At 53.5% G+C, this 12,479-nt stretch overlaps 1 protein-coding gene across 8 annotated transcripts in view; it reads left to right on the top strand.

The window, feature by feature from the left end:
* AKNA (AT-hook transcription factor) overlaps positions 1–12,479 on the top strand; it is a 61,515-nt gene that overhangs the window by 18,935 nt on the left and 30,101 nt on the right. For 6 of the 8 annotated variants that reach the window (XM_010335907.3, XM_074395218.1, XM_039474732.2 and 3 more), the window contains 3 exons: positions 2,677–3,743; positions 5,901–5,975; positions 11,755–11,911. In XM_010335907.3, coding sequence (XP_010334209.2) covers positions 2,677–3,743; positions 5,901–5,975; positions 11,755–11,911 — 1,299 coding nt within the window. Of the gene's footprint in view, positions 1–2,169; positions 2,331–2,676; positions 3,744–5,900; positions 5,976–11,754; positions 11,912–12,479 lie in introns of all 8 variants that reach the window. The other 2 variants (XM_010335911.3, XM_039474733.2) reach the window with 2 other exon arrangements.

The raw sequence follows: 12,479 nt of genomic DNA, 5'->3' as shown, positions 1-12,479 counted from the left end.
TGTCACTAATATATCTTTGCACACTTGATTTGATCATATCTTTGGTAATTTGAATTACTTAGTCCCAGGGTTATGTCCAGTTTGGATTTTTTTTTTTTTTTTTTTTTTTTTTTTTTTTTTAGGCAGAGTCTTGCTCTGTTGCCCAGGCTGGAGTGCAGTGGCAGGATCAGGGCTCACTGCAGCCTCGACCTTTCGGACTCCATCAATCCTCAGAACTCCGCCTCCCAAGTTGCCACCACACCCGGCTAATTTTTGTATTTTTCGTAGAGACAGGGTCTCACAGTGTTACCCAGGCTGGTCTCAAACTCTTGGCCTGAAGCCAGCCTCTCGCTTTGGCCTCCCAAAATGTTGGAATTACAAATGTGAGCCGTCATGTCTGGCCATTTTTATGATTTTTTTAAAATCCCAATCGGCAGTGAGAATGTTGAGATTTCTTGTTTTCTACAATAACTGTGTTCTGGTTGCATCCAGACCAACTTAAACTAAATCCCTAGTGTTGCTTAGCAAGTTCCTTCTCTCTGAATCTTGCTTTTTCCTTCTATAAAATGAGAGGAGTAATAAATATCGTGGGGAACAGTAAGAGCTTGATACAAGGTGGCTATTGCACTTAGATTATGAGTGAGATACCACTGTTTTAGGGCCCTGTGACTCCTGCAGCCTGGTGTGGATTGCGTTATTACTCAAAGTTGTACATACCTGATCTGCTCAAAGTGGATATTGCCCACTGCTGCCCACTCAGGAGTCATTTCTGAGCTCTCTCTCCAGCAGGGGATAGTGACTGAAATGCACTGGGCTGACAGGGCAGAGGCATCTCTTCCTGGGGTCACATGGCAACGCCTGCTATGATGTAACAGCTGCTACCCTATCCTGTGCCTTTACTATGTGCCAGGCACAGGGCTGGGCAGGGTCAAGCCCTCTCTCGTTCCCTCCTCACCACCCTCTGTCAGGTAGGAGGAACTAGCCTCAAGTTTGACTATGGACTGCCAGAGAGTTCAACAATTTGCCTATGGCCCCAGTGAGGGGTCCTGGGAGCCAGGAATGAACCCAGGGCTCCCTGGCTCCAAAGCCCAGGCCCTTCACCCCTAGTGTATGACCCCTAGTGGTGGAAGCAAACTCACCTGCATGGCTGGGGCCTGGGTCCTAGGTCCAAGGACACTGGGTGATCATTGGCAACTTACGTAATGTTCAGGTGTACTGCTGTAAGCAAGAGTGACTTGCTGGAGGAGATGTTAAGTGGTTAAGGGACACAGAGTCATCAAGGTAAGGGAAGAGCATGGAGGAGCAGAGAGGGAGACAGTGGTGCATCTGCCAGAACAGAGAGTCTATGCCTGGTGGTACCCAAACTGTGTCTCGTGAAACTTTGGACCTATCCCAGAGGTTAACCCTGGGAGCAGAGTAGGTGCTCCAGAAACAATGACTGCATGGATGGTGGTTAGATGCATGGATGAATGGACAGGTGGGTGGTGGGTGATAGGTGATGGATGGGTGAATGGGTGGGTAGATGATGGATGGATGTTGGAAGGAAGGATGGTGGGATAGATGGGTGGGTGGATGTATAAATAGTTCTTGAGTACCCACTCTGTAATAATTACAATAACTGTCTACTTCCTGGGAGTTTCATATACCTTACCTTTTTCCCTCCCTCCCTCCCTCCTTCCTTCCCTTCCTTCCTCACTCACCCGCCTTTTCTCCTTCCTTCTGTTCAGTCAGCAAATAGTGTCGGGTAGCAACACTGCAAATGCAATTGTGAACAAAAACAGAGAGCACCCTTGCCTTCCTAGAGCTCACAGTATAGTGGGGGAGACAAATGTGGTGAAACATAAATGGAAAACTGTTGCTATGATAAGTGGTACAAAGTAGAGGCAGCAAGTCCTATCAGGTCCTGTAAAAGGGAGAACTTGACCTAGTCAGGGAGATCTAAGACTTTCTTGAGGACGCCGAGGTTGAGCAAATGCCTGCAGGACAGATAGGAGCTAACTAGGCCAAGGAAGGGAGAGAATCCCCCGCAGAGGGAGGCGCACACACGTAGCCCCCGTGGTGGGAGGAGCATGGTGTGCACAGAGCAGGAGTAGGGGGAGCTTGAGGGGGCTACGGAGAGAGGATGGATCAGGGGAGCTAATGGGGCTGGAGTGGCAGGACCTTAGGGAAGGTTCTGTTTTTCTTCCACAGGAAGACATGGATGAGTTTTCAGATGGGGATGCAGGTGAGGATGGAGGAGATGATTAGGTGGCTACTGACTGCAGCTGGCCAGACAAGAGAGAATGAGGCACCAGCCAAGGCAGCAGTGGTGGACGTCAGAGCAGTAGATGAGTTTGCAATTTTTACAGGAGGTAATGGGGCAGGACCAGGTGACAGATTGGATCCAGGGGGTTAGAGGGAGAGAGATGGCAAAGATGCATCTCAGGCTTCTGGCTTGTATGCCTCGAGGGGATGGTGGTGTCGTCTGCTGAGACGGAAGACACTAGAGGCACCACCTACCAGGTTGGGGTTTGAGTTTGAGTTGGAAGGACCTCTGAGGGAGTATCAGACAAGCACTTGGCTATGTGCGGGGCTCCTTGGGATTCCTTCCATCCCCCGTGTTGAGGAAATGGAAGCCAGAGAGTCAAAGTGACTTAGGGTAAGTTACATGCTGGGTGCAGACCTCGTGTGTGCTAAGTGAATGGCCTGTCTTTCCAGAGGCTGAAGCAGAAGATGCGGACAGCCCAGCAAGTTCCCGTGAGCCCCTCGCCTGGCTCCCCCGACAGGGCCATCAGCTGGACATGACTGAGGAGGAGCCAGATGGGACCGTCGGAGGTCCGGAGGTGGAGGATGTTGGAGAGAGCTGCCCGAGGTTGGGGTATGAGGCTGGTCTCAGCTTGGAGGGCCATGGAAACACCAGCCCCATGGCTCTTGGGCAGGGTCAGGTCAGGGGCTGGGTGGCTTCTGGTGAACAAGCTGGTGGAGACAAACTTTCCGAACATTCCGAGGCCAACCCATCCGTTGAGCTAAGCCCGGCAAGGTCCTGGAGCAGTGGGACTGTGAGCCTCAACCACCCTAGTGACAGCCTTGATTCCACTTGGGAAGGAGAGATCGATGGCTCCCCGCCCACTGCCCTGGCAGAAACCTTGCCAGAGAGCCCCAGCCACCACCTCCTAAACCCAGATGACAGAACTGGAGGCAGTGTTGCTCAGGCAACCCCCATGGAATTCCAGGACTCCTCGGCTCCCCCAGCCCAGAGTCCACAGCGTGCCGCAGATAGATGGAGAAGAGAAACGACCAGATTCGCCTGCCCTCAGCCCGAGGAACACATCTGGAAGCCGACAAAGACATCACCTAAGCCACTCCCTTCCCGATTCATTGGCTCCATCAGCCCCCTGAATCCTCAGCCCAGGCCAATCCGGCAGGGCAGGCCGCTGCCCAGACAGGGAGCCACTCTGGCTGGTCGATCCTCTTCTCATGCCCCCAAGTATGGCCGGGGGCAGTTGAACTACCCACTCCCTGATTTCTCCAAGGTAGGGCCCCGGGTGAGATTCCCCAAAGATGAGAGCTACCGTCCCCCCAAGTCTAGAAGCCACAACAGGCAGCCTCAGGCCCCTGCCCGGCCCCTCATCTTCAAGTCACCAGCCGAGATTGTGCAGGAGGTGCTGCTGAGCAGTGGAGAAGCAGCCCCGGCGAAGGACATGCCTCCTTCCCATCCCATCACCAGGGTACCACAAGAATTTCAGACGCCTGAGCAAGCCACTGAGCTGGTTCATCAGCTCCAGGTTAGTGAGACTCATGGCTGTAGGTGTGTCACCAAGGCCCCTGTTGGCTTGGGGTGGAGGTTAATTGGGGTGGGGGGGCCTGGGATAGAGGCTGACTGGGATGGGGAGGCTGGCGTGGAGGCTAGCTGAGCTGGGGAGGCCTGGGGTGGAGGCTGACTGGGGTAGGGAGGCCTGGGGTAGAGGCTGGCTGGGGTGGGAAGCCCTGGGATGGAGGCCAGTGGGGTGGGGATACCTGGAGTAGAGAGGCTGGTTGTGGTGGGGAGGCCTGGGGTGGAAGCTGGCTAGGATGGGGAGCCCTGGGATAGAGGCCAGTGGGGTGGGGAGGCCTTGGGTAGAGGCCAGTGGGGGTGAGGAGGCCTGGGTAGAGGCTGGCTGGGGTGGGAAGCCCTGGGGTGGAGGCTGGCTGGGGTGGGGAGGCCTGGGGTCTGGGCCAGGAACTCCCTGCTGGTAGAGGGAGGGTGTGCCTGGAGCCCTGAGATAGACCCAAGCCCTTTGCTGAAAAAGAGCAGGGATGTACTTATGTTTCAAGGATGATCTGTTTGTTTATTTTCAACTTCTCCTTTGAAAAAATTAAAATATATACAAGAGAGAAGATCGTGGAATGCACTCCCATTACCTGCCCCCTGGCATCCACAATCAGCATCTCCCAAAAACCTTTCTCATCTGTGACCTGACCTCTCCCCATTCACCCCCACTAGGTTATTTTGAAGCAAAATCTCGGGCATCCCATTCTTTTATCTAAAAATATGTTCGTGTGTATAAGTCTAAAGATAAAGACCTTATTTTAAACACAACCTCATACCATTATCACCTAAATGTTAATGCCAGATCCTTAAATATTAACAAATATCAAACCCACAGCCACACCTCTCCAGGTCTCATAAATAGCTTATTGGGTCCACTTGTGGGCCTCAGCATCCAAACATGGCTTGTATATTGCATTTGGTACCTTTCAAGTCTCTCCTCTCCTTTTTTCTTTCTTTCTTTCTTGCATTTATTTTTTCAAAGCTCTCTTACTCTCTTAGTCTGCCCTCCTTCTTACTTTTGCTGTGCAATTCATTTGTGGAGGAAATCGGTCAGTCCAGCAGAGTCGTCCGCATTCTGGGCTTTGCTGATTTGCTGTGGTGTCTCTTCATGTGTCCTCTTTTTCTTGAATATTGGTAGGTTTTGAGCTAGAGGATTTGGAGGGCTGTAATTACCTGTTTACGTGAGTATTTCCCCTCCAGACCATGAGCTCCGTGGGTGTAGGGAGTTTTGGCAAGAGCACATCCCAGGTGGCCTGTGTGCCTCCTTCGTCAGGCACAGGATGCCTGCTGGCCTCTTGTCTGTGATTCTGACAGCCTCTGATGGTCACCGTCTCGGTCCAATCTTTCATTTGGGGGTGACAAAGTGGTAGTATGCTAATGCCGTCACTCCTGCATTCATTGCTGGAAATATGCCAAAAGATGAAAATGTCCCTCATCAACTACTCAGTTACCAAGTTCTTGTTTGTATGGGAAAGACCAGAGAGAGGCTGCGTTCTGTCCTTTTACTGTTACCATTACTGACCTGTTTTCAGAAGGAGTCAGTTCCTCACATCCTCCAAAGGTGACATGTTTTTCCTTTTTTCCTGCAATGACCTGTCTTCCTAAAGCTCTTTGGATTTGTTTAAGGCAGGTGACTCTGAGTGGGTGGAACAGTGATTTTCAAGTCTTCTGTTTCTCTGCCCTGGACTTGGGTGGTTCATTCAATTAGCCATTGATAAAAGGTTTAAGCACATACTGCTTGAGCACCGGCAGTGCAGCCATGGGGAAGACAGATATGGGCCTCACCCTACAGAGGCGACAGGTGGGCAGGGAATTTAGATAGATGAAACACTGGCAGCCCTCTGCGATATGGGTTATGTATCATGGTAAACCAGCCAGACCCCCTCGGTCTAGACTCGTTGTCAGGGGTTAGGATCGTCGTCCCGCTGCCCTCTCATGCTCAGAACTTGAACGTGGTGGATCTGTGTTGCACACGGGCCTGAGGATTGCTCAGCTCAGGTCCCACCGTGGAATGCTGTCCGCTCAGGAACCCAGAAGCCCTCGTGGAGAGGGGTTTGCTGCCAGGGTCCCCCAGCAAGGAGGGGTATGTTGTGTGCCCAGGCATGTGATGATGCTGCTCCCTTTTTTTCAGGAAGACTACCACAGGCTCCTCACGAAGTATGCTGAGGCTGAGAACACCATCGACCAGCTACGCCTTGGGGCCAAGGTACCAGGCTGGGGTGGGGTGGAGGCGTGGGCCCAAGTCCTCACGAAGGTAACACTTTTCCCCAGTCCTAGAGAAAGGTCACCGCCTCCGGCATCTACTGAGGCCCTGGAGATAGTGGAGTGCCAGTTTTTGTTCTACCCCAAGGTCCCTCTGTGACCTTGGGCAGTGACCTTGCCCTCCTTGGGCTCTTTTTTAATTTTTTTTTTATTTTTTTGAATCAGGTTTTGCTCTGTCACCCAGGCTGGAGTGCAGTGGCACAGTCATAACTCACTGCAATCTCAACCCCCTGGATTCAAGGGATCCTCCTGCTTCAGCCTCCGAGTAGCTGGGACTACAGGCATGTGTCACTGTGCCCTGCTAATTTTATTTTATTTTTTAATGTTTTATAGAGACAGGGTCTTACTTTGTTGCCCAACCTGGTCTTGAACTCCTGGGCTCAAGTGATCCTCCTGCCTCAGCCTCCCAAAGTGCTGCTGGGATTACAGGCATGAGCCACCATGAGCCCAGGAATTTCATTAAAATCTCTCTCCATCTAGATGGGCTCTGGAGTAAGGTCACCTGGGTTCGACTCCTGGCTGCATTGCTGACGAGCTGTGTGAACTTAGGGAAGTTACTTGGGCTCTCTGAGCCTAAGAGAGTAACACAGAATTTCTGCTCAGCCACCGGTGCTTGTTTTCCAGGCCTGAACCTTCCTGGATCACACCTTTGCCTTTCTTCCTCCCCAACATCTCACTATAGCCTCTCCCTTCCTCTGAACATCAGCGTTGGGCAGGGGTAGAGTGGAGGGGAAACCCACCACCCCAGCCCCCACCCCATCTTGGGAGGAGGCTGTGAATTCTGCACCTTCCTCTTTTCTGAGTGAGGCAGGAAGTGGGACCTGTGGGGCCCCTGGTGGCTTCCTGCTTTTGCTGTGCCCGCCTCTTGCCTCATCAGGCAGCAGTGGAGAAGAGGGTGAAGCTGAGGTGCAGAGATGTAGACCCCACCCAATGCCTGCCCCCTCCCAACCCCCCACCACCTGCCCCGCTCCCCCCACTCCCCCACCACCCTCATGTTCCAGGACCCCGCCCCCACAACTGCTGCTCTCAGTGTCTAGAGGCACTTCTGGGGCAGGTGGGCGGAAGCCACTGTGGGGAGGAAGCAGAAGCAGGGGGCTGTTCCAGGATGGGGAGCCCCTCTGCATCGCCACACCTGCCGCCTGGAACAGGCAGGCCCTTTCCCCCTTGGCCTCATGGGGCACATCTGTAAAAGAGGGCTGGCTAACCAAACTTCCTCCTAGGAGCCAAGCAGGCTCCTTCCAGCTTTCTGAACCGCTGGGCCAGATCCAGGGTTGGAAGAGACAGGGGCGTGGGGAAGGGGAGTGGAGGGGAGTTTGCTAGTTCGTCGTCTCTGGGGAATTCACATTCTCTTGGCTGCAGAATCCACGTAGGTCCGAGAAGAAAGGAACCGGTCATCAGACCCAAACGCTTGGGCTTCCCCATTTGATAGATTGGGAAACGGGGGCTCCCGTTTTGCAGTAGGGGCCACTGAAGGTCGAGGAGTGGCTGGGGCTGGAGGCTTGGGGCGTCTCAGCCCTCCTTCCTTCCTTCTCTCCTTCCTCCTGCGCTCGTTTAAAGGCATAAATCAGTATGCAGAAAGCAATGACCTGGTGCTTGGCAAGCCCTTTGTGAGAGTTAGGAAATATGATTGTTATAAAGGTGTTTACTGCAAGCCCCTGTGTGCCAACCACGGTGACACAGGCGGGGGTGGACATGCGGTGTGCAGTCAGGGTGCCTCCGCTCATGGGTGCTCTCTTGACCCAGTAGGACTCAGGGTTCCCCCACGTGTAGTCACCCCGCCCTGGCTGGCACCCAGACCCCTAGCTCCTGTGTGCGAGGATGTCACAGGAGGAGAGAGCCAGGAATGGTTCTGTGCCAGCTCACTCACTCCTGCTTTCTGGAAAAACAACTGCTTGGCGGGAGGGCTCTCCTCCCTCCCCCAACCTTCTCTCAGCCTCAAGAAGTGTGAGCACGGTTCAGGGCTCTGCCGGAAGCAGGATGATACCATCACCTCGCTGCCCAGAGCCTCCCAGAACCCGAGAGCGGGAGGGGAATCACTCCGGGTCCCTGGGGCATGAGGGGAGCTGAGATTCCAGCTGGCCAGACTTCCTCACTCCATCTGGACTTCTGCGCACTCTACCCTGAAGGCTGGAGAGACCCCAGGACGGCCTTCTGCTTAGAGCCCACGAGTTCACAGAGGCAGTGCTGCTCCTCAGACCTCCCCAGGACCCACCGAGTGACTTCACTCTGCTCAGAGCCCACGGGGGAGGGAGCCGCGCTATAGATGTTGCACTAGACACCCAGGCTAGGCATGGCGGATAGGTGGACAGCAGTGGATGGGGACCCGTAGGAAGGAGATCGATGTTCACTGAGCAGCAACAGGTATCCTATCCAGGTTCGGGGTCATCTTATTTGAGCCCCTCCACACAGACACTGAGGCTCAGCCAGGTGGAATGATTTGCTCAACAACCCACAGCTGGTGCAAGAGACAAAGCTGGGACTGAAACCTACATCTGCCTGATTCTAGAGCAGGTGTTCTTTTCCTCATGCCTAGGCAAGCCCTGGCACTCAGGCCCTGGCACGGGCTGTGGAGGGAAGAATAGGGATGATGACAGTTATAGTAATAAGAATGGTCATAGGTGATGTTTATAGACCACTGTCCTAAATAATTTGCAGTTGGGAAAGCTGAGGCACAGAGAGGTTAAGTAACCTGACCAAGATCACTCAACAAGCAGGTGCTAGAGCAGGAGTAGGAACTCGGCAGCCTGGCTCTGAGGCCCACGCGTGACACCAGGCTCTAGCAGAACTGGACTCGGTAGAGGCGGAATCTGCAGCTGAGGAAGGCTGGCCCAGGACTCCGCCGGGTCTGCAGCCTCGGGGTTGGGGCAGGACTAGGTGAGGCAGGATCTGCAGCTGAGGAAGGGTGGCCCAGGACTCTGCCGGGTCTGCAGCCTCGGGGGTTGGGGCAGGACCTGGAGAGCCTGGCTGTGGGGCGGGGAGCCACGACTGGTCAGGAGTCACTGGTGAGCTCTGTTCTCTACGCTGGCCTCTGGCCAGGGTTTATGGTGGTCTCACTGCGTTAGCTACCATGTTGCCACCTCCTCCTAGGCCCTGTTCCTCCATTTCAGCTGCAGAGGTGTCTAGAAGAGCTGAGGTGACCAGAAACTGCCCCAGAAGGAATTACGGAGATGATGCCAAACCACGTTTTTTCAGTGTGTTCTGATGGCCACAAACTGGCCCAGAAGCCACCGGATGGGGATGGGGGTTGGGGAGGTTTCTGTGTGCAGATGAGCTGGGGAAATGTCTTCCTCTCTTCCTGCTCCCCGCCTGCCCACCCCATTCATAAAGCCCATTAGCATTTTAAAGGCTGAGAGAAATCCATCTGTGCAGAGAATATTCATTTGTTTAACCCAATGTTTCCCAAATTCACTGGTCCTCCCTTCACAGGATCCTGATTCACCTTTCACAGAGTCCCCCGAGGGAGCAAATCCAGCCTTGGGGAGTACCCAGGACACTCTGGCTGTGTCCGGGGAGACGGACCCTGGGAGGGCCAGGCCTGAGCAGCTGCAGCTGCCACCCCCACCCCCACACCCCGCCTCGGTGTTCTGCCTGGGCATCTGCTCGGGTTTTGGGCTTCTCTGCTTCAAACTCCTTTATGGTCCCTGAAACAAAGGACCCCACTGGCTTCCCTGGCCCATCCCTGTTCCCTGTCACTCCCCAGGTGGGGCCTGAGGCTGAGAGAGGGGTCAGGGGAGGGAAACATGTCAGAGGGCTGGGTCTGCCGTGGGATTTGGGTCACCTCAGGAGAGGGGTGCTGATAGGAAAGCCCCCACAGGGGGGTCTGAGCAGATGGCTGACAGGATTATTAAAATCCAGCTTTGTTCTCATCTGGGGAGGCTGGGCCCGAAAGAGGGGGAGGCAGCGGGGACCACGCCACACTTGGAGTTGATTTTTCAGCCACAGCCAGGACCTACACAGCTTAAGCAAGAGAGGCTGCTTGCCTGGGGACCAGGGAGCCCCTTCCACCAAACCCACCCTAAACTGCCAGTTTCTGACCTTGTGCAGCAGGGGGCAGTTAAGATAACTCCCTGACATCGCGATGAGCAGGTGCCTATAAGGGTGTAGCTTTTCCATGGACTCGTCTCCATGGTGGCTGTGCAGATGATGATGGTGATGATGATAATGGTGATGTCAGTGATGCTGATGATGGTAACGATAAAAATGGTGATGATGGTGGTGGTGGTGATGATTGTGATGGTGTTGGTGATAATGGGGATACTGATGGTGATGATGGTGATGGTGATGATGGTGATGGTAATGCTGCTGCTGCTGATGGTGGTGGTGATAACTGGTGGTGGTGATGTGATGATGCTGATGGTGACGGTGATGTTATGATAGTAGTACTGATGACGGCGGTGCTGATGATGATGGTGATGAATGTCAGGGTGGTGGCTGCTATTTACTGAGCACTTATTTCACGCACAGAGAGGTTATTAAGCCAACTAGGACTCAGAGGTTTGCCGTGGTAGAACCTGGACAGGAACCTGTGCTCTGACTGCAAGCCCACATGCTAAGCCACAGTTGGCAAACTTTCTCTGTGAAGGGCCAGATTGTGAAAATTTTTAGCTTTACAGAGCATATAGTCTCTGTCACAACTACTCAATTCTGCCACCAGAGTGTGAAAGCTGCCATAGACAACACATAAACAAGCAGGCATGGCTGCGTTCAATGAAACCTTATTTACAGAAGCAGAACATAGTTCTCCAAACTCTGCCCAAAGCGGTTGAACAGCATGTGGTTTCCCCTGCTTTCACGCTTCAAAAGGTCTTCCTTAGTCATCTGCCTGACTCCAGACTGCTCCCTCACCAACGGCCCTGTTAAGTCCGCCCTCAAGGGAGAGAGATCTACCAATGGCAGATGAGTTTGTTCGCTTCCTGTTTTACTCATTCATTCGAACAGCTATTAGTTGCTAATATTATCAATGTAACAATTGTTGGAAATGTTTATATGCATTAAGAAATAATTACATGTTATATAGTATAGTGTGATATAATTATAACCCCCAGTATTAATTAAGAGTTACTGTTAATAATAGAACCAGCTGGGCGCAGTGGCTCACACCTATAATCCCAGTGCTTTGGGGGGCCGAGGCGGGTGGATCACCTGAGGTTGGGAGTTTGAGACCAGCCTGACCAACATGGAGAAACCCCGTCTCTACTAAAAATACAAAAGTAGCCAGGCGTGGTGGCGCATGCCTGTAATCACAGCTACTCAGGAGGCTGAGGCAGGAGAATCCCTTGAACCCAGGAGGCAGAGGTTGCAGTGAGCTGAGATTGCGCCACTGCACTCCAGCCTGAGCATCAAGAGTGAAATTCCATCTTAAAAACAAAATACAGTAGAACCATAGATGTTGGGGTCAGGTAGAGCAGTGTTGTAATCCTCACCCAAGGACTTGTCAGCTGGAGATTTTGAGTAAGTGATTTAATAACCTCTCTGCGTCTCAGTTTTTTCTTCTATATAATGGGGTGTTGGGGTCCCCACCTTGTCTTCCTTTCAGGACTGCCATTAAGAATAAATGAAAGGGCATGGAGTTCTTCACCTGTGTTTGACCCAGCCAAGGGCTGCACTGAAAGATGGTGTTGATGACCACAGGGCGTGTGTTTTGAGCTCCTGGATGAAGACGAGGCGTTCGGGTGGGTTTGTCCCTGCCCTGACTTGGCTCTGTCGGTCTCCCACTTCCACAGGTGAACCTGTTCTCTGACCCACCCCAGCCCAGCCGCAGCATCCACACAGGAATGGTACCACCGGGGACCAAGGTCTTGTCCTTCACCATCCCACAGCCCCGCTCAGCGGAGTGGTGGCCAGGCCCGGCCGAGGACTCCCAGGCCTCCGTGGCCTCAGGTGAGTCCCAGAGAAGAGGTGTGCTGGAGGCTCCTTCTGCCTGGGCTTCTGCTCTGTGGGGCCCACTTCTTCACCCTGGGAATGGCACTGGCCTCAGGCCAGGGGAAGGAGGGAGACAAGGCCCCACTCTGGACACTTTGACTCAAAGGGGTCAGAGATGTGGAAAGTGTCCTGTTTTGAGCCACAGCAGCATGGGGGCAGCGCTGGCCCTGCCACTTGGCATCTTGGTGATCCTGGGTGAGTTGAAAACATGGAGCATTGTCCCTGGGGAGCCCATATCTCAGCAGCCAGGCCCTGCACTGAGCCTTGACACATGTGATCTCAGTTAATACCCACAACAGCCCGTTGAGGTGCACACTGTTGTCACACCCATGACAGTCAAGGGGACCAAGGCTCGGAGAGATGAGGACACGCTGAAGCTCACACAGCTATGGAGGGGAAGTGTCTGGACTGGAACCCACGTCTCCCTGTGTGAGAGCCCACACTTGACTGGGAACCCAGAGGCCTGGCATAGCTCTGCCCTTGCCAGCCATGTGACCTGGGGCAGATCTGGACCTTGTTCTCCCCT

This window comes from Saimiri boliviensis, chromosome 2, assembly GCF_048565385.1.
Source record: "Saimiri boliviensis isolate mSaiBol1 chromosome 2, mSaiBol1.pri, whole genome shotgun sequence".
NCBI lineage: Eukaryota > Metazoa > Chordata > Mammalia > Primates > Cebidae > Saimiri > Saimiri boliviensis.
This window is presented reverse-complemented; position numbering and strand designations above follow the sequence as displayed.